The 20,457-nt window shown below is 36.9% G+C and overlaps 5 protein-coding genes, 1 non-coding gene and 1 pseudogene across 7 annotated transcripts; 4 read left to right on the top strand and 3 right to left on the bottom strand.

Annotated features, from left to right (window-relative positions):
• Positions 1-46: 46 nt before the first annotated feature.
• On the top strand, positions 47-228 carry LOC112083813 (annotated as a pseudogene).
• A 2,689-nt stretch (positions 229-2,917) lies between these two features.
• LOC112083802 lies at positions 2,918-3,113 on the top strand. The gene has a single exon (XR_002897930.1). It is a non-coding gene; the product is annotated as a U2 spliceosomal RNA (small nuclear RNA).
• A 381-nt stretch (positions 3,114-3,494) lies between these two features.
• Positions 3,495-6,229, bottom strand: LOC18011711 (protein PHYTOCHROME KINASE SUBSTRATE 1). Its single transcript, XM_006395687.2, has one exon. It carries the CDS (start codon positions 6,063-6,065, stop codon positions 4,704-4,706), a length of 1,362 nt encoding a protein of 453 aa, XP_006395749.1. The 5' UTR covers positions 6,066-6,229; the 3' UTR covers positions 3,495-4,703.
• Positions 6,230-9,271: 3,042 nt separating this feature from the next.
• On the top strand, positions 9,272-10,805 carry LOC18011945 (TATA box-binding protein-associated factor RNA polymerase I subunit B). Its single transcript, XM_006395686.2, has 2 exons — positions 9,272-10,502; positions 10,579-10,805. Exons 1-2 carry the CDS (start codon positions 9,287-9,289, stop codon positions 10,776-10,778), a joined length of 1,416 nt encoding a protein of 471 aa, XP_006395748.2. The 5' UTR covers positions 9,272-9,286; the 3' UTR covers positions 10,779-10,805.
• A 198-nt stretch (positions 10,806-11,003) lies between these two features.
• On the bottom strand, positions 11,004-13,330 carry LOC18011944. Its single transcript, XM_006395684.2, has 8 exons — positions 13,169-13,330; positions 12,665-12,945; positions 12,473-12,544; positions 12,152-12,219; positions 11,916-12,066; positions 11,739-11,825; positions 11,530-11,619; positions 11,004-11,416 (listed from the first exon to the last, which is right to left on the bottom strand). Exons 2-8 carry the CDS (start codon positions 12,935-12,937, stop codon positions 11,270-11,272), a joined length of 888 nt encoding a protein of 295 aa, XP_006395746.1. The 5' UTR covers positions 12,938-12,945; positions 13,169-13,330; the 3' UTR covers positions 11,004-11,269.
• A 625-nt stretch (positions 13,331-13,955) lies between these two features.
• On the bottom strand, positions 13,956-16,989 carry LOC18011908 (probable apyrase 6). Of its 2 annotated transcripts, none has more exons than XM_006395683.2 (8): positions 16,124-16,989; positions 15,886-15,998; positions 15,694-15,801; positions 15,409-15,463; positions 15,098-15,283; positions 14,908-15,005; positions 14,592-14,788; positions 13,956-14,517 (listed from the first exon to the last, which is right to left on the bottom strand). In XM_006395683.2, exons 1-8 carry the CDS (start codon positions 16,734-16,736, stop codon positions 14,235-14,237), a joined length of 1,653 nt encoding a protein of 550 aa, XP_006395745.1. In that variant the 5' UTR covers positions 16,737-16,989; the 3' UTR covers positions 13,956-14,234. The 2 variants fall into 2 exon arrangements, with proteins under 2 accessions (XP_006395745.1, XP_024007324.1); XM_024151556.1 differs by having other exon boundaries at positions 15,098-15,274; positions 16,124-16,736.
• A 153-nt stretch (positions 16,990-17,142) lies between these two features.
• Positions 17,143-19,102, top strand: LOC18011907 (pentatricopeptide repeat-containing protein At2g02980, chloroplastic). Its single transcript, XM_006395682.2, has one exon. The coding sequence runs from the start codon at positions 17,182-17,184 to the stop codon at positions 18,997-18,999; it is 1,818 nt and encodes a 605-aa protein (XP_006395744.1). The 5' UTR covers positions 17,143-17,181; the 3' UTR covers positions 19,000-19,102.
• The last annotated feature ends 1,355 nt before the right edge of the window (positions 19,103-20,457 follow it).

The raw sequence follows: 20,457 nt of genomic DNA, 5'->3' as shown, positions 1-20,457 counted from the left end.
TCGGAATTGGAGTATAAAAATAAAGCTCCATGAACCTTTTCTAATCATACCTTTCTCGGCCTTTTGGCTAAGATTAAGTGTACTATCAGTTCTTATCAGTTTAATATCTGATATATTTCGATGTTAACTTAATTTTTTAAGGGAGAAAGCCCAATAAGATAGCCTGCTATCTGGGCTTTCATGAGTCGTCCATGTATTGCACTACTACATGGGCTTGGCTCAGCCCACCGAATTTTAAACCAAACTTTTATCAGTTTAATTAAATCTTAATCGTAAACCGTTGGAATAATTTACAAGTCTGGTGTGATAGGAAGTAATGCAGATGTCTGCAGATTTGTTCTTCTTCTGTGGCCGACAGTGAATGTTACACCACAAATTCTCTGGGAATTATACAACTTTTATCTTAATCACCCTTTGTAATTGGGATCAGATTCTCCGATGCTACTTACTTGCCTTATTCACTTGAGGACGCTTTGAAGCATGGCCAACCAAATAAATCAAACTTGAGTAGTTTTGCTTTCTCAACACAATAAGTCTTCTTGCTTTTGCTGTTCATTTATCTTGCACGTATGGAAACTGAGTAGTTAGATTATGATCTCATCTTCAATTTTAGTTCAATATATTTTATCGGAAAATAAGTGATGGCTCAATTATTTTCCCCATGTCTTTTGAGTAGGATACAATACTTATCTTCAAGATCTGTATAGCTTATTGGTTTTAATCAAACGCATACTGTATTAGCTTTGATGTCTGGGTGCATCATCTTGATTTCATCCATGTTATTCTTGAAATTTAACAATTAGCCCTTTTTGAATTAACTCGAGGGAAGGTTCAATGGAGTGAATAAGATCACTCTGGATAAAACCAGTCTTTTCCCATTATTAGTTGGCACCTTCTTTGCATTTATTGTCTTGGTAACAACTTTGGTTCTTTTCTCTCGCATCACTTCATACTTTCAACGATATAGTTAAGGTTTTTGTCTACTTTGCTTTTACCTCAGACACACATGGCCTTAAGGACTAAAATCTTAGATATGTTAGGTAAAATCACACTTTCATTGATTTAAGTTTCTTCTTTGATAGCTCTTTGTCACAAACTCTTATACGTTTGATTTAACCCTTTGAAGCAAAGACAAAACTTGATCTCTGTATACTTGAGAGTTGAGACTCAATCCAAAAGAAAACAAAATGTGGTGGAGCCAATTTGTGATGATTTATGTGCTGCATCACATATGTTGTTTTCAATATATGTTACTAATCATTTTGCTGCATTTTCAGATATATGTTATGACTGAGCAGAATGTTATATTGAATTTCTAATCAAAAATTAAAACCAAAATTCATGACGACATTTTATGATTCCACCATTTATGATTACACGTGAAATATTTCGACATTTTTAAATTTGGAATATCTAGCAAAAACAAACGAAACATAAAAGTTTCTTACAAAATCCAAGATGCTGATTTGGAAGAATCTCTCGCACGAATTCACGAAACTTTCGAGAACCAAAACCGGGCAAAGACCAGATTCGAAAGGAAAAAGGGAAAATAAAAACTATTTACCTCCTGATTCAAAGATCTGCGTGAAAATAAAAACAATGTTTCACCACAAAACTCTGTGGGAAGTAAATAAGAACTTCTCTTAATCACTTTAATTGTCATGTCGGATCAGATTCTCCGAACCCACTTGCCTTATTCCCTTGAAGACGCTTTGAAGCATGACCAACCAAAGAAATCAAAGATGAGTAGTTTGCCTTCTTAACACAAGATGTCTTCTTGCTTTGGTGTGCATTTCTCCTGCACATATGGATACTGAGTAGTTAGATCGTGATCTCATTTTAAATTTTTGGTTGAATACTTAATAGGAAAATAAGTGATGGCTCCATTACTTTTTCTCCATATTATTTGAGAAGGATACAATACTTATCTTCAAGATGTACGTATAGATTCTTGGTTTTAATCAAACCCATATTGTATTAGCTTTGACGTAATGGGACTTTGGGAGCATCATCTTGATTTCATCCCTTTTTGAATTAACACGAGGGAAGGTTCAATGGAGTGAGAAAGATCACTTTGGGTAAACCAGTCTTTTCCCATTATGAGTTGGCTACAAAGACATACACCTTCAATTCGCATTCATTGTCTTAGTAACAACTTTGGTTCTTTTCTCTCGCATCACTTTCATACTTTCAACGAAACAGTTTAGGTTTTTGTCTACTTTGCTTTTACCTCAGACACACATGGCCTTCAAGACACATATGTTAGGTAAAATCACACTTCAGTTTCCTCATTAATAGCTCTTTGTCACAACACTCTTATACGTTTGATTTAACCCTTTGAAGCAAAGACAAAACTTTGATCTCTGACAGAGATTCTCTGTGTTCTTGAGCTTCAATCCAAAAGAATAGAAAACGTGGTGGAGCCAAATTTTAATGCTATATTAATTGTTGTCTAATCATTTTTCTGCATTTCAGATCTGTGTTTTTTGATTGAACAGAATGTTATCTTGAATTTCTAATCAAACGGCACTCTTTGAATATGCCTTTTTCTTAAAAGGTGCTACGAGGTCTCTAAGAAACCCTTAACGACCGATTTTATTTCCGCGTGGAAGATGACATTGTGATCAAGAAGTCAATATTATATGATACTATTATATAAGTTTTACAAATATTAATTTGCACACTTCATCTACATGTAAAATATTATAGATTCTTATAATTAAAATGAAGAGATTATTATATGTTCATACGTATATAACGGGTTTTATAAGTACCTTTGAAATCGAGAGAGGTCGCTAATAATTAATGTCCGAGACTCAAGAGAAAGGTTCGAAAATTTATCCCACATCGGTAAACTATGAAACGTTCACTTTCAAAGGTTGTGTATAAAACCCAAGCTCGATGGACCAAACAATTCATACCTTTCTCGGCCTTTTGGCTAAGATCAAGTGTAGTATCTGTTCTTATCAGTTTAATATCTGATATGTGGGCCATCGGTCCACACGATATTAACTCTATTTTTTAAGGGAGAAAGCCCACCAAGATAGCTTGCTATCTGGGCTTTCGCGAGTCGCCCATGCGTTGCACTACTGCACGGGCCTGGCTCAACCCACCAATAATCTATTCCAACTTTTTAATATAATTATCAGTATAATATAGTCTCACTTCTTTGATAGCTAGTAAAGCGTATGATTTGGTGATAATGAGATGACCATTCTCAGTGCCACGTTTTGAAGCGTTCACCCCGGTATGAAGTATTTTCTGTCTCGTTTTGGGTTGATTGTCTCTGTAAGCTAAGTTGTCATATTTAATAATATTAGCATCTATATATTTTTTTTTCTTTTTAATTTAATAGTATATTGTGTAAGATCTCAGTAACCATCAGAAGACTTAGCTTTGCAGTACTGTTACAGTTTTGTTTTCAAATATCAGATTGTAATTTCTATAAATACCATCAGTTCCTGAACCTATGTTTGTGGGTTTTTTTAGGTGACAGGAAGTAATGCTAATGTAGCGAGCGACCACACAAGACTCTACTCCTTCTACTTATCATGTGAACGACTTTCAGATCAAGACACTGAATGTTTCACCACAAACTCTGTGAGAAGTAAATTGGAACTTCTCTTAGCCATTCTTTGTCATGTGGGATCAGATTCTCCGTACCTACTTGCCTTATTCAATTGAGGAAAAAGCAGGCGGGCACTTTGAAGCATGGCCAACCAAAAGAAATCAACACTATTAGTAATCTTGTTTTGCCTTCTTAACACGAAATGTCTTCTTGCTTCTGTTGTTCTTTTCTCCTCCACATATGGAAACTCACTAGTTAAATCATGATCTGATTTTCAATTTTTAGTTCAATATTTTATAGGACAATAAGTGATGGCTCAATTATTTCCCCATATCTTTTGAGAAGGATACAATACTTATCTTCAAGATCTGTATTGATTCTTGGATTTAATCAAACCCATACATCATTTTTTTTTTTGCTTTCATTCATATGTATTTCTTGAAATCTAATTAGCCCTTTTTGAATTAACTCAAGGGACGATTCAATGTAGTGGATAAGATCACTTTGGGTAAATTCGATCTTTTCCCATCATGAGTTGGCTACAAAGACATACATCTCTTTGCATTTATTGTCTTAGTAAGCACACTTTGGTTCTTTTCTCACACATAACTTCACATTTTCAACGAAACAGTTTAGGTTTTGTCTAGTTTGCTTTTATCTCAGACACACATGGCCTTCAAGATCAGGACCAAAATCTTAGATATGTTTGGTAAAATGACACTTTCATTGATTTAAGTTTCCTCATTAATAGCTCTTTGTGACCAACTCTTCTACGATTGATTTTAACACTTTGAAGCTAAGACAAAACTTGTATCTTTCTCTCTTCAATCTAAGTTCAAAGAAAAACACTTGGTGGGGACAATTTTTGGAATTTGTCTAATCAGATCTGTCTTTTATATAAAAATTGCTCTATTCATTCTCTAATCAATTTTCATTTTGTGAATATGTTTTTTTAGGTGCAAGAAGTCTCTAAGAACCCCTTCAAAACAGATTTGATTTTCACGTGGAATACGACACCGTGATTAAAAAATTCAACAAGACAAATTTAACAAATATTTTCAGTTTTTCACTCAATACACATTACAAAATAAGGAAAGTCAGAGATTGAAATGTTTTTTTTTTTACTTTTGTGCAATCACCGACTATACAGAAGAGATGACTGTGTGTGAGAAATAGAGCTGTTGCTTATCTTTCTTCGTGTTTCGAAGCTCTTTGGTTGAGTAGTTTCCATTGGGAATCTAGGAACATAACTCGGGGATGTCTTGTTCATGCTGATTCTTCTGTCTAAATCACCAGAAACCCTAACGGATTTATGACTCTTGCAGCTCAACAAGTAACCACCACTTCCGCTGCTACTAGATTTCCGTCTCTGTGGTTCCTTTTTAACAGTATTAGTAGGGATTCGAGGAATCTGAGAAGATCGGTTTCTTCTCACAGGACTTGTCGCACATTCTGACATAACAGAGAAATCTGCAGCACTTGCTGTCACTATACTCCACTCTATGCTTACTTCACTTGGAGCATAACATGTAGGTGAAGCTGGATCACTTCCTTGCCTTGTAAGAGAAGGTTTTAATTTACCTTTAAGACTCTCTATCTCGAAAAGATCCGAGCTTGTATCACTCCTTTCACTCTTTGTGTCTTCCTCCTCTGTTCTTGATCCCCATGGAAGCAATGTGGGTTTCTTCTGAATGACTATCCTCTTGTCCTCAATATTTACAGGAGATCCAAACACTTCAAGAGACTTCCTCTGCACTAGCCCTTCTTGCTTCTGAATCTTGATCATTTCTGTGTTGTTCAGATTCACAGAAGAAGAACTCATCTGATTTTCAAGCTTCCTTGCTGTGAAAACAGAGATATTGGGATCAGAGCTTCTCTTAACTGATATATTCTCGTTGACATCTACTGAGTTCCCATCAGAACACGCGCATTTACACCCCAAATTCGAGAGAAAGCTCTTCTTGTTATTGTTCACCTTTTGAATCTGACCACTGTTATTCTTCTTCTCCTGCAAGGAACTGTTGGAGCTATTCACCAATTTGTTCTGAAGCAACATGCTCTGACTATTCCAACTTGATTCAGAGCGGACACTTGGAGTTCCAGTAGATTTCTTCGCGCTCTGCTTCGAATCAACTATGAATCTCTCAACTTCTGGGTTTATCAGAGATAGAACACTAGAACTCTGGTCTGAATCCATGTCTCCATTGAAGTACTTCTCAGCTCCAAACACACCAATCTCCCGATCTTCTGGAGCTTTTTTCACCATTTTCGTTACATCGTCAAGCTCTTGATCTTCTTTTGGATTGACGCTCACGTTTAGGGTTTTGCAGGGTTCCATGAGCTTCTTGGTTGTGACAACAGCTTCTTCCTTGCTGCTCAAGTAAGAAGAAGAAGAAGGAGGAGAACGGAAAGGGGCATAGAGACTGTGACTGTTGTTATTCTTCATGAAATCAAAAGATGTCTTTGGAGTTGAAGAAGATGATGTTAAGGTCACCATTTTTTCTTTTTTTGGTGGCTTGATATTTTTATTTCTTGCTTGTGTGTGTGAATTAGATTAGGTTATAAATACTTAAATAGAGAAACAAGACAAAGTGTTAGAGAGCTGGTTTCTCTGAATCTAAAGTGTTCTGATCAATGTGAGTGGGTTCCACTTTGTGTCATTTGGCCAGTTGTTGTGTGAATTGAAATTATGGTTTTTTCTTGAATAACAATGTTGGAAAATATTGTTGAAATATTTGTCAATCAATGGAGAATAATAGAAAAATAATGTTACCCCGTGACTAAAAATAATGATAAATAATAACAAGAGATCCCTAATACAATGGAGTTAATTGGAAAAGGACTCATCAGTACATGCTATGGTACTCGCATTGGATTTCTAAATTGATGTTCTACTACTTTACTTTCAGTTTTTTTTTTTTTTTTTTTTTTTGTTGCAGGTTTCAGAAAGCTTTATTCGTTCAATATTCGAATTTTGTTCTTACCTTCGAAAGACTACTATACGTTTTTAAGATTCCAATCTCAAACTTTAGATGATACTAAGAATTTGCCACCATACAGTATTAAACATCAATTTCTTTGTTCGTTTACCTCACTGCCAATAATCTTTACATAATAATTACTAACAATTATATATTTCTCAACTCTAAAAAATAATAATAATTCTAATATTCTCCTTCAGGTCAAATATTAGACGTAATCTTCGGATGCTACTATATATTCATCAGATAAAACATAATGGACGGCTAATTAAGTTAGAATGGTACTGATAAAAGACTATTATTAAAGATAAAACCCGCATGACGTATAACCATTTAACCAACATTACACAATATTTTAGACATCTACGAACTTGCAAATGCATCTCCTACATTATTTCCGCAGAAACCAAAATTCCGATAAACATTCTAAATTTGAAGAAATCACCAGAAAAAACACTTGGACTCAAACAAATACGTACTACACTACAGTCACTACTAGATGTCATTGTTTACCCAATAAAAAAAGAAGTTACTATGTCATCGCATAACAATAAATAGTTGAAATAAAAGAATATATTGCGTAAACTTACAAATTCATATCATTAGATTAAGAAACGGCGATCGTTTCCAACAAACGAAATCTAATTACGAATCGGGTGTTAAAGTATTAATTCTATCAACATAAACGTATAAGTATTCGGACACACTTAAAGGGTTGAGCTGACAAGTGAATTTTGGATCTATTTTTACTTTATATTTTTAATTTAAAAGGCAAAGTTGAATTAATATTTTAAAAGAAAAATACTAATGTATGTAATTCTCTTAGAGGAACAAAAATACAAATAAAATAGGAAGCACGAGGGATGTACGTATTTTGTTGCATGGGGAGATATTGACAAAGACCATCGAGTTGGGTTTTTTTGTTATATATAATAATGTTACATGTAATAATTTGACATACGCTCTATAATTTATGTGTATACACATTAGAAAATTATGGGATCGTATCTTCTTATGTAATACATATCAAATAATTGTGAGTAACGTGTATTATTTTGTTAAAATAAATTTATCTGGTAAAATCAAACAAAAATTCCATATATCTGTCAATAAAGGATTGTAATGAAATTGATAAAATATGCGTATTAGTCATTTCAGTCGACAAATGAATGGTAGCACTCTAAGGTTGAGCCCCACAGTTTACGTGTTTGATTCTCATCCTCAACACATCCTTCTAAAGCTCTTAAATACTCCGATCCGTTTTGATTAATAGAAAAAACAGAACTGACTGGTTGGTTATATAAAAGAACTCATCTTAATTGCACATGATATTATTGATGAGTTTTTAAAGGCTCTAGAAAAGATATCGCAGCCACATATAAATAGTATTTTGGTTATCCCATATATCTATAGTTATTATAAGAGCAAAGAGGTAACAATCGCTACACAATCAGATCCAATTAAGGATTGACATGTTTGAAGTGAAGTGTCTGACACTATAAATTACAGCGTTGTAACAAAGACAAATATTTGTTCATATCATTGGAGAAAATTTTAAAGGACAAATTTTCATTTAGTTAGAGATAGTTCAAATTCAAACAAACAAGCGTGAGTAAAAAAAAAAAAAAAAATCTCTCAAACCACAGTTATTCTTTATATCTATGTACATTCAGCTAAAGCCATGCCTGCACAATTATTCTTTATAAGTGACTGCCTATAATATTTTTCAAAAAAAAAAACCAGGTTTACGATAAGAATTCAATAAATCCATATACCATTTCCAAAAATGAGGAAAATGGTAGGGTCTCTTCTTAAGCTCTCCAAGAATGTACAAAAAAAAGGAACTGTTTGGGAATTGTAGAACTATAAAAGCGCAAATTTCATAAAACCAACGAAAATAACGGTTTTGGATCGGATTCCAGGATGGAACTTAAAGCAAAAAAAAAAAAAAAAAAAATCAATTTTCTGAATGCTAATGCATGGCCAGCTCGTTCGACGTCAAAAAAGATGTCGGGGTCCAAAATATTAATTCTGGCATGTTGCCGACGTTACATGCTCGATCAAGTCGGTAGTTATTACTTGCGCGCATTCCACTTCTCCATGTCCTCTCTTTCCTTGGTCATTATACGTACTAATTTTATACTCGTACGCTTGTCGAATAAATTGAACATGGTCTTTATTTTCTTACTTTCATTTATCAAAAACATTTGAATTTAAGTCCAGTTTTTGTAGAACTGTTTAAAAGATGGAGGATTTGTTTGATATGTTGCTTGTTTAATTACACTATTCAATTATTATTTTTTTGGTTAGATTCTGCAATTCTTTTGCTTTTGGAATTTCTTCGGTTCTTGATCAGTGGAGATTGTGGCTAGTGTCACTATTCTCTCGCTGCTTTTTTATTTACTGTTTGTTACTGCGATATTCGATCAAGAACTTATAATAAAAGCTAGAGATTAATGGTGATGTCCTTGTTTTGTATACATGTGATATTATTTTTTGGAATGACATTAATCGAAAGTGAAAGAGTCTTATTATAAAGTCAAAGACTCTTACTGAGAGAGAGAGAGAGCTCTATAGTCAAATTATTTCAATAAATTAGAAATCCCTAGTTTTCTTACTTCACTTGGCGCAGAAATTTGAATGCAATCTTCTTCTTCTCCTTCGTCTCCAATCAACTTGATTTTGGGTTTTCTTTTTTCGCTCAAAAGTTTCTTCCTTTTCTTTCTAATTCCTAGCAATGACGTCGGAGGAGATCCCGATGATCTGCAAGGAGTGCGAAAACGACGCCTTTTCCGAAGAAGATGGGTTTTTCTACTGCCAACAATGCGGCGTCAGAGCAGACGATATCATCGCAATCGCCGTCGACGACGATGATTTAGTCGGAAAAGGCGAAGATACTCGCGGCGCAACCTATCAACCAATCCACACTCGCCGTCGACCTCCATCACATGTAACCAATCCTTCGCAGCTCCGTTTCGAGGATTATTACAAGCAGGTAAGAGACAGATACGTGAATGGGTTTCTTATGATGATCACGTTTCAATGCGATGCCTTGGTTGAGAAATTCAACGTGACGCCGTTGATTATTGGTTTGGTCGGACCAATCTGCTTAAGGCTCGTGGCTCTCTCTGGCGTCTTCGACGATGGTTGGGCCGATAAGGCGGTTCATGATTCCGAGCGTCGTTCACAAGGAGAAGTAAGATGCGTTAAGAGGCGTAACGGAGACAAAGGCGAGCCTCGTAGCTTTGATGGTAAAAGATTAGTGACGATTTGGGTAAATCAGCTAAGAAAGTCTCTGCCTTTATCGAGCTCTCTTGCTATATCTTTCCTTGCTTGTCACAAAGCAGGAGCACCGATTCTACCTACGGATATAGTGAGATGGGCACGAGAAGGAAAGGTTCCGTATCTATCTTGTTTCCTCAGGATCCAAGAGAAGATGGGGAAGCGATCAGCTGATTGTCCTGTGGAAGCAAGTGTAATGTTTAGGCCTTTTGAGGTTGTTTCTGCTCAGAGATTAGAAGCAAGAGCTGCCTTGATTGTTGATGTCATCGGTTTGCCTTTGCCTCCTGTGAACTTGTATGGTATAGCTTCAAACTATCTGAAGCGGTTATGTATCTCCGAGGAGAAGGTTCTTGATCTTGTGAGTCTCATACGCAGCTGGTCAATGCCTTCTGGTTTGTATCTGTCGAAGAATGAGCTTAGGCTTCCTACACGTGTGTGTGTCATGTCTATTGTGATTGTAGCTGTGAGGATGATTTATAACATTAATGGTTTTGGTGTTTGGGAACGGAGTCTAGGCGTTGATATTTGTAATGAGGCGGATGTTGTTTCTGATGAGAATGATGAGGAGGTTTCAGAGACTAAAACGGTTGCTGAGGCTTCTGAAGAATTCGACACCGAGGAGCTTTTGAAGAATCTTGAAGCAAATTATGATGTCGCTGCTGAATCCGTTGGTAATTCCCTTTACTGAGTTGTCTTCCTTCATCTCTGTAGATTCTAGCTTCTCCTGAATCTTGTTTTGTTTTGCAGAATATGAGAAGGATCTTTTGTCCTATTTATCGCATGGGAAAAACGAGGTCTTTGCTGGTTTAGTAGAAGCAGCAGCTGATGATACATACAGAACTGTAGATAGCTTGTGGAAAGGTTACACGAAGGATGAGGTAAAATCCTGCATTTTGTACGGCACTGAGAAAATTAGTTCAAAATTCGAATATAAACCATTTGGTTGATTCAAGTTGAGACTCTGTCTCTGAGATTCAGACACTACTATGTTCACCTAATTTTGTTTATTTAAGGCAAGTAATAGAAGCATCTGTAAATATAAATACAAGTCAAATTATTTATTCTTTCAATCGTTCTCTTTCTCTTCCTTTAGTATTCTTTATTTCTATTTTATATATAAAACAAATACACTATTGTTCAAATAAGAACGATGGAAGACTCTTTTCTTTTGATTTAAACAGTCGAATTTCAAGACAATATTCGGAAAATAGTTAAACAGAATTTCACAAATTTGTGAAAAAAACTACTGCAGAAACATGCAACTATTGACATTTTTTGTTACAGATAAAATAGAGAATTCATTTCGGATGAGATCTTAATCAACTTCCAACATCTCAAATGATTTCAATCCTTTACTCATACATACATTATAAATTTACAGATACCAACTCTTCATTCGATTCACCTCGTTATCTTGTATGCTTATGAGTCAGAAGAATCAGACGGGCTCTTCATGTTGTTGTTGTGTAGATGTAGTAGCAGCCATGGAGGGTGATGGTGGTCCTGGTGCTACCGTAAAGTGAACTGTTCTAGGCTGCCCTGACTGAAGCACTAATGCAAACTGTGTAGCCAAAGCTGCAGCTTCCTGTTCAATCGGACGAGTCAATACCGAAATTTAGTTGGATTCTAACCACAGAGAAAGAAAGAAGAAGAGAAAGGTTGGCTTGAGAAATGCTTGGACTGAGTTCTTATACTAACCTGCCTTTGTCTTCGGCGCTGTAGAATACTAATGGCCCAAGCCATGATATAGCAAGGAAGAAGAAATCCAGCAGCTCGGAGCAAGACGAGCTAAAACAAGAATCAGATGATTGTGGTTTTTTGTGTTAAAACTTATATGTAAGTTCCAATACTTGTTGTAAGCATATGAATTGCTCTGAAAAATAAAAAGAAAGAAGCTTGCAACTTACAGAAAGTATCGAAGCTGGGTCATCTTCATCTCCATCAGCCTCGCTTGTTATGGTCAGTGCATGCCGCAAGAGAAGAAGGGCCATTAACTGTGTAAGAAAAGCGTTTTTACATGTTTATCACAAGCAGAGGTGTTGCTGACTCTTGTTTTAAAATTTCAAGATGCTTAAAAAGCTTACAATTAGAGCAGCTGAGCGACAAAATGCAGCTCCACTGGCACTTGAAGCTGTATACTCCACATATTCAGACTCCAAATACCGACGTTCAGCTTCTGCAATGGCAAGAAGGCGAGGATCATGCAAATCCAAACCTGAGATCGTCCATCCTCCACTGCAACGCACATTCATAAGTCAAAAAACAAGTATTACCAATAGAATCCGAGAGAAGATAGAAGCAGAATACGAAATTTACAGACCCAATGTCAATAGTGGTTTCTTCAGGCTGAAGGGGAGGTGGTGGAGCGGTAAATCCGGGTTGGTAAGGCTAGTAAAAGAAGTTAAAGACCGTCAGATAGTGATCGCCTCTACGAAAGTTACACAGAAAATTATAGCAAACTGGGCATGAACTATCTTCTGCTCTGCTTGTGTTTGAGCTTGCATTCATCTATCAAGCATATGCATAGTCACATTACTTACTAACATTTTGCTTTTTCTATCAATATGAACTTTCAGCAAATTTTTTACGCCATATCGATTCAAGTTTATGATCCTAAAGATTAACATAATAGATTACATACCTGATGACAAATCTCGCATATAATGTTGCCCTTTTCATTGCACCAACGCTGAACACATTTTCTATGAGCATACTGGTTAAAGCATAACATAAAACTTTAAGTCAACCATCAGTTTTTTCCAGGACAAAGCTATTGCTCAATCTCAGTAAACATTTAACAAAATTTGATCAGACCCATCGTTAAAAAAATTACCTTTAGGCTGCCACTGCAAGCACAAGGGCTCTCGAGATTCTTGATAGGACACTCGTCCTGACAAATACGGCATTCCCCAGAAGCAATGAGCGGCTCATTCTCCTCCTCATCGGAAATATCAATTGCCTTCTCATTGGCCACCACCGTCAACGGCTCCGGCGACTCTGATCTCGTGTTTTCGATCTCCGAATTAACCGGCGGCAATGGCACCGGACGCGTTAGTTCATCCACATTTACCACCATGTGACTGCTCTCAGTTGCTAAACCTATCATTCCTCTAACTATTCCACGAAATCGAACAAAATCAAAATTAAAAAAAAACCCTAAAAAACTAACGAAATCAGACCCAGATGAAATCTAATCGGACAGATCGGGGACCATATAAAGCAATGATCGTGCCGAGAAAACAAAATCGAAGAGAGGGAAATGAAAAGAAAATGACGATTCGATCTTTCAAAACTCGAATTAAGATGCTGAATCCTCAAGAAAAAAGGAAAAAATCACCTGCGAAAATGGGAAGAGATGCTTATAGAGCGAACGGAAATGCCTTTTCTTGTTCCTGATTAGAAGCAGAAAATCGGGAGGAACTTCGGTTGCTCCCAGGAAATTTTCTGAGGCAGATCGAAATCTCTTCACAAAACTTTCCCGCAAATCAAGCAAATAGAAAGTCGCTTTTTATAGCGAAACAAAAAAAAAAAACAAAGTTAACGCCGTGTGAGAAAAAGTTCATGGTCGTTGACCAATAGCAATGTCGTCTAGTGTAATTATGCAGATTTTTAAGGGCATTTACGGTATTCTAAGACTTTGTCGCGTGGTGACGTCGTTAGCGACATGTCTCAGTAGGATAACGTTACTTTTTTTTGTTTTTGTTCCCTTTGTTTGTAACGGAAATGTGATGTAGAAAGCATTTTTTATCATAATTGGGCAAATAATTGTTCAATTACAAACTTAGTCATAATTATTGGTTATAGTCATGTTAATGATATGCCTTTAAATTGAGAGAATAATTGTCCTTTAAGATCAACTTAGTTGCACTTTTTTATAGTTGACCCCAAAAAAAATTGCAACTTATTGAGTTACAACAAGAAGTACAACTAGGAAAAACAAAGTTTTTTAAGTCAATGAATAAAGATTAGTTTAATACACTCTCCTTAATTTTGGAGTCATTCAATTCCCTATTGGTCTTTTAGACGTGGATGTATTAATTTAATCGTTTTTTGCCAGGTGTATATCTTTGATTTCGAGTTCAAAATTTTTTGTTTTTTTTTTTCTGCCAAGACAATACAGAGTATATGGTTAACAATCCAAACATGACTTTATTATTGCACAAGAGGACCCTTCTAAAAACATCAGGATTAAGCATATACCCCGTCAATACAATATACGAATTCACTATCCTACATGATTCCCAGCAAATGGAAACTGCAAAGCCTTTGATATACATATAAATCACTCATTCATATGCTGCTCGTTCGATACAAAGCTTACCTTACAAGATGGGATCAACTTCACAATCACAGGCTTTTTGAGAGGCAAAGACTACTCATGTGAAAACCAGTTTAAACCGAGATCATCTAATGCGGCTGACTATGTATCGACCTTTCTCAAGGTCGTAAATCGTTTTCAGCTGCGGTTTTCTCCACTTAGATACCAAACATACCAAAACTGTCATAAGGATCGGTACCCCAATGAGATAGAAAAGCGTCTTCGAGTCATTAACGAACACACCATAGAACCAATGGAGGTTACTAGAGGCTGCCTGTTGAGACGTCGACGTTTCAGTCTGAAGAATGAATGCACCTAATGCCCAATCCAGCGGTATATTATCTCCTGCTTGACTCGCAAACCCGACTCTGCATAACAAGACAACCGGTTCTTAATTGACTGAATCATGTTTTTAAGTTGTTCTTGAATTTATCAGACATACCTTTCATCATCAAGAGGAATGCCGAGAGTATCGTGAAGCAATGACACTATATATGCCGATGAGAAACAATACCGAAGAAGATCATCTTCTTCGAGTGACGGGTCTTTAACTCTCAACTTCGACCAATCTTCACCACAAAATCTCTCTCCAGCTGAAATCATATTAGACAGCCACGCTTTTTCTCCCAGCCCGAAAAACTGGTACGAGAAACAAACACCATGTTCATAACTTTCTCCAGAAATAGCAGTGTGCTGTGCGTCTAAGGGGGGATATATACATTACGAGAGTGAAATCAGTTTATGAGAGAAGAAAGTACCTTAGAGGTGTAAAAGAAATTTTCAGTAGCTAAAAATCTTCCACGAAGCTTAGGCGTGAAAGTTGATCCAATAGAACAATGCTGATACGAGCATTTCTCTGTACTCAAAAAGTAAAAATATCTATCCATTAGAGATAAAACAGAAATGACCACATTGGATGGAAATCCAGTGATATCGAAAATACTCTACCATTTCCTTCTTGCAAGATTGTTAATGCAGCGGCTCGACACTCTGAGTAATTACCCCCAGCTTGAAAAGAAGCTAATAATCTGCTTTCTTCAGACAAAAATCCAGACAAACGCTTCTGTGTGTTTCTGTCGGGGTCGTAACCTTTTGGAGCACAGGGATCTGTAAATATTCCTTGCCCTGTAGGTTCTACAGTTCAAGAAATGAAACACTGTATGAGTGAGAACGGAACAAAACTTTGCTAACATAAGAAAACTTAAATCAGTACAATATCTGGTTCATCAATTAGAGTTATAGAAGCATCAAAAGCTCACCTGAATTCTGGTCTTTTGACACAAGTGAGCTCCATAATTTTTCATGTGCAGCATTCTGCAAGGGAGCAAAAGTTAATACTGTAACTTCAAGGACATTGCCAAAAGATAAAATCCTTTCTTCTAAACATTTCAGAAAGGGATACAAAAGATCGAAAGCAACAGTTCAGAAGACAATTGAATTAAGTTTCCATTCACCGACTTTAAAGAAGGAAGACATCTAACTACAGCAAGTCAGCAAGTCTATGAAACCTATACCAAAGAAGAATACTGCTCAATAGAAAATACCTGCCCAAAATGAAGGAAACTGTGACTGTATAGATTGTATGAAACATTTCCAAATGATATTGTACGTGAGAACTCAGGAGGCATTGGCTCACTTGACACAAATGTCACCTAAAAGAACATACAAACAGGCATCACCTGTTAGCTCCATCGTAAGCTGCCTGAATAATAAATTCGAGAGGCAAGAAACTAAACCTGCGCAGAAGCCCCACCAAGCTCAACAATTCCGGTTGTTTTAAGAGGATCACCACCAAGCGAACCAAGAGCAAAATTTGCAACGACCCAAGCATACACACCTTCGTCAGAGCCTGTAATTATCCAATGATTAACACAGATGGATTGAACCATAAAATACTAAAAGAGAAACAAAGTCTAATTGATAGAAAAATCACTTGTACAACGCAGAGGATGAAGATTTGATTTTGAAACGCACCAGAGATAACAGAGGCCCATTCATCACGAAACATGAACCCAGAAGACATAAGAACTCTTCTGGTAACTTTCAGAATATTTGCCTGAACAGATACTTCAAGCAATCTCATTCCCGCCGTCGCCATTAACCTTACTTCAGTCTCCTTCCACATTCCTTTCGGAATCCTCCCTTTCGCGAACTCCACCAGCTCCGTCAACGACACGCTCGCTCCGTCAGGATCATCGGCGTACGCCGAAAGACCCGGATGCAGCTTCAAGCTAGCGTAATTCGCTCCTCTGAATTCAAAAACGGGTTCACCCGACTCAATCCTGTACCCGAAAACGTGGATTCGGGTCCCCGTGCTTCCGCCGTCGATCACGACGCTGTAACGAAGCCGTCCTCTCCGATTACCGTCGGAGAATAGAATTAAATAGCAGACAAAGAGAAATCCTAATACGGTGACGATGGAAGCGACGGTTAACAAGAGATTCGATTTAGCGTGTTTCGCATTGGATTTCGTGAGCGTGAACGTCGACGAAGAAGACGATGCTCGGTTTCCGGAACGGATCTGGAACTTAATCGGATCCATATCTGATTTACTCTTCACCCTAGGACGGGCATGCGATCGTCGCATCAACAATTCAGAAACCGCCACGATAACGAACAAGTAATCATGAGATCTAAAAGAAATCAAATGTGCAAATCAAAGTAAACAAAACCCAAATATATTTTTTGTGATTTTTCCAATTTTCTGCTCTTTTTGAAGCTTTTATTCAACCGAGAAAAATGGAGATTGAGAGGGCCGCCGTGAAACACCGCCGGTGAAGCTCGCCGCCGCCCTCAGTCTCCGATGTCGTGCTCCGTAATATGAAGAAAAAATGAAATTAAAAGAAAATAAAATAGAAAATAAATTGGTCGTTGTAGCGCCTTTTACGGGTTTTATACCTTAAAAAACATTAAAGTATATATCGGTTCGGGTCGGGTCGATATATTGCTCTAATTCTCCAATCGGGTCGTGATCATGGCATTATCCACACGACTGTTAGTTGGAAAATGAGAAGCTCACATTCAGAGCTTTAATGGCGATATCTTCACCTTCTTTATTATTATCATTCTCTCACGCAGAAACAATCCCTAAGCCTTCGAAAATCGACACTGTGAATCCACCAAACCCGATTCTTCTAATTTCCAGATGCACTTCTCTAAGAGAGCTGATGCAAATTCAGGGCTACGCAATCAAATCCCATCTCCACGAAGATGTTTCATTCATCACTAAGCTGATAAATTTCTGCACAGAGTATCCGACGACGTCTTCAATGTCATACGCTCGCCAGCTGTTCGACGCAATGCCTGAACCAGATATCGTGGTATTTAACTCCATGGCTCGTGGGTATTCTCGTTCCACGACTCCACTTGAGGCGTTCTCTCTCTTCGTTGAGATCTTAGAAGATGATTATCTTTTACCTGATGGCTACACTTTCCCGTCTCTTCTCAAAGCATGCGCAGCAGCAAAGGCGCTAGAAGAAGGTAGACAATTGCATTGTCTCTCGATGAAACTAGGTCTTGATGATAACATCTATGTTTGTCCTACGCTTATCAATATGTACACCGAGTGTGAAGATGTAGATGCTGCTCGATGTGTCTTCGATGGGATTGTTGAGCCTTGCGTTGTTTCTTACAACGCTATGATCACGGGCTACGCGAGAAGAAACAGACCAAACGAGGCTTTATCCTTGTTCCGTGAAATGCAAGGTAAGAACTTGAAGCCGAATGAGGTTACACTTCTAAGTGTTCTGTCTTCTTGTTCGCTTTTGGGATCGTTAGATTTAGGGAAATGGATACATGAGTATGCTAAGAAACACGGGTTCTGTAAGTATGTGAAAGTAATCACAGCTTTGATCGATATGTTTGCGAAATGCGGTAGCTTGGATGATGCTGTGTCTCTATTCGAGAGAATGAGGCATAAGGATACACAAGCTTGGTCAGCGATGATTGTAGCTTATGCGAATCACGGGCAAGCTGAGAAATCCATGTTGATGTTTGAGAGGATGAGATCTGAAAATGTTCAGCCTGATGAGATCACATTTCTCGGACTGTTAAACGCTTGCAGCCACGCAGGTCTAGTGGAAGAAGGGCGCGAGTATTTCTCACGGATGGTTAACGAATACGGCATTGTTCCGAGTATCAAGCATTATGGTTCTATGGTTGATCTTTTAGGTAGAGCTGGACATTTAGATGATGCATATAGATTCATTGATAAACTCCCGATAAGTCCTACACCGATGCTATGGAGGATTCTCTTATCTGCTTGTAGCAGCCACAACAATTTGGAGCTAGCTGAAAAGGTTAGCGAAAGGATCTTTGAGCTAGATGATTCACACGGTGGTGATTACGTGATGCTATCAAATCTATACGCGAGAAACAAGAAATGGGAAGATGTAGATTCTCTGAGAAAGGTGATGAAAGATCGAAGAGCGGTTAAAGTTCCCGGGTGCAGCTCGATTGAGGTAAACAACGTGGTTCATGAGTTTTTCTCAGGAGATGGTGTGAAGTCTGTGACCACTAAGCTTCACAAAGCATTAGATGAAATGGTGAAAGAGCTAAAGCTTGCAGGGTATGTTCCTGATACATCTATAGTGGTTCACGCTGATATGAATGATCAAGAGAAGAAGATTACGCTTAGGTATCATAGTGAAAAGCTTGCGATTGCGTTTGGATTGTTGAATACTCCTGCGGGAACAACGATTCGGGTTGTGAAGAATCTTAGAGTTTGTAGAGATTGCCACAATGCAGCTAAGTTGATCTCTCTTATATTTGGTAGGAAAGTTGTTCTTAGAGATGTTCAAAGGTTTCATCATTTTGAAGATGGTAAATGTTCTTGTGGGGATTTTTGGTGACGTCATCCACAGAACAACATCATTATTTTTCGTAGATAAAAACATATAACTGAACATATACAGCACTGTATATTGCTCTTATATTTTATATAGTGATTTTAAAGCCGATTTTAACACTAATCGTTACCAGTTCTGTATATAATAGTTCTATGATTTGTGACCAAAATATATCAAGTAAAGCCAAAATAAAATTTCATTGTCCTTTTTCTAAAAATATATAAAATTTTAATAATACGTTTCTATTGAACCACTATAACTATATCAAACATTTTCCAAAACATCAAATTAAATTTTTTGAGTTGATTTAGTGATAATTTATATATTTTAATATTAATTCTATCTTTTTTTGTAAACTATGGTTTATTATGGTTTAATAAAAGAAAAATAAAAGAGAAATTCCATCTTTTCTTGTCAACTATGGTTTATTAGGGCTGTACAAATAACTTGCTTCTCCTACATGGGTTAACATATTTTGGTTGGACCATTTGTTTTGCGTGCATTAAAAAAAAAACTGTTAGCAAGATAAATATGTACCTCTGAGCACCAGATTTTAGTATTGACACTTTTACCTAGTTAGCCAGCCACATCAGCGATCTTACAGGAGTCAAAGCCATCTTCAACGTGAGTTTTGTGGTTTTCTCTTCCTCAACCACTTCCTCATTTTCCTTTGTCTTCTTAGCACTCTCCTTATGAATATAACCCATTGAGGCATACTTGCTCATGTTTTTGATCTTTTCCCAAAAACATATCTCTTTGGATTCCTAATCCACATCAGCTCTTTTTTGATACATCATAGACTTCCTGCCCTCCCTTTTCGATTTTTTCATAGCATCTTTATAAACATTTTTGAGCTACCGCTCAAGTAGTTAGCAATCCGCTTCATTCTCTCTCTCTTTTATTTTGTTTGTATTTCTGTTTTATTGTGTTTCTGTTTTGGTTTTGACATGTAAATTAACCAAAATGAGTATTATAAAATATATGTTGACAAAATGAAGCAAGAACATAGCAAAATATAAGTAAAAAAGCAGAAAAAATGACAAGAAATTTTTGTTTTGAAGAATATTAATATATGAAAGTCCTAAAACACTCTCAACCAAATTCAACGACCACTAATATGTTTCCATACCATTTATTTCTAGCCAATTCCTTAACTTCGCCCGTATAACCTTTTTGCTTGTTTGATTTTAACACTTAAACTTTGACTAATTTTCATGATGATTCTCCTTTGGAGATCCACATCCAGACATCTCTATAGGAATCAAGCTTGTGTAGAAGTCAATGATCCTCCATGCATTTCTTTATCATGCTGGCCCAGGCAATTCTTTATAAGGTTAATTGTTATGCCATATTGCAGTGTCATTTCGTTCTTATTAAGTAGTAGAACTTAATAGAATATGCGTTCTATAGGAAGTTAGCTCACCTTTGCATGCATGTACTACTTGATGACATACAACTCAT

Source organism: Eutrema salsugineum, unplaced genomic scaffold (genome assembly GCF_000478725.1).
Source record: "Eutrema salsugineum unplaced genomic scaffold, Eutsalg1_0 scaffold_6, whole genome shotgun sequence".
NCBI classification, from domain to species: domain Eukaryota; kingdom Viridiplantae; phylum Streptophyta; class Magnoliopsida; order Brassicales; family Brassicaceae; genus Eutrema; species Eutrema salsugineum.
Note: the sequence above shows the minus strand (reverse complement) of the source record. Positions and strands in the feature narration are given on the sequence as shown.

Bases quoted from the DNA above. Each gene is read 5' to 3' on its own strand.
- LOC18011711 (XM_006395687.2), bottom strand. From the start codon at position 6,065: ATGGTGACCTTAACATCATCTTCTTCAACTCCAAAGACATCTTTTGAT.
- LOC18011945 (XM_006395686.2), top strand. From the start codon at position 9,287: ATGACGTCGGAGGAGATCCCGATGATCTGCAAGGAGTGCGAAAACGAC. The intron at 10,503-10,578 runs GTAATTCCCTTT...TTTGTTTTGCAG, and splicing joins TGTCGCTGCTGAATCCGTTG to AATATGAGAAGGATCTTTTG.
- LOC18011944 (XM_006395684.2), bottom strand. From the start codon at position 12,937: ATGATAGGTTTAGCAACTGAGAGCAGTCACATGGTGGTAAATGTGGAT. The intron at 11,826-11,915 runs GTAAGCTTTTTA...TTTCTTACACAG, and splicing joins GTCGCTCAGCTGCTCTAATT to TTAATGGCCCTTCTTCTCTT. The intron at 11,620-11,738 runs GTAAGTTGCAAG...TTCTTGTTTTAG, and splicing joins ACCCAGCTTCGATACTTTCT to CTCGTCTTGCTCCGAGCTGC.
- LOC18011908 (XM_006395683.2), bottom strand. From the start codon at position 16,736: ATGCGACGATCGCATGCCCGTCCTAGGGTGAAGAGTAAATCAGATATG. The intron at 15,999-16,123 runs GTGCGTTTCAAA...GGATAATTACAG, and splicing joins ATGGGCCTCTGTTATCTCTG to GCTCTGACGAAGGTGTGTAT. The intron at 15,284-15,408 runs GTGAGCTTTTGA...CTTGAACTGTAG, and splicing joins GTCAAAAGACCAGAATTCAG to AACCTACAGGGCAAGGAATA.
- LOC18011907 (XM_006395682.2), top strand. From the start codon at position 17,182: ATGGCGATATCTTCACCTTCTTTATTATTATCATTCTCTCACGCAGAA.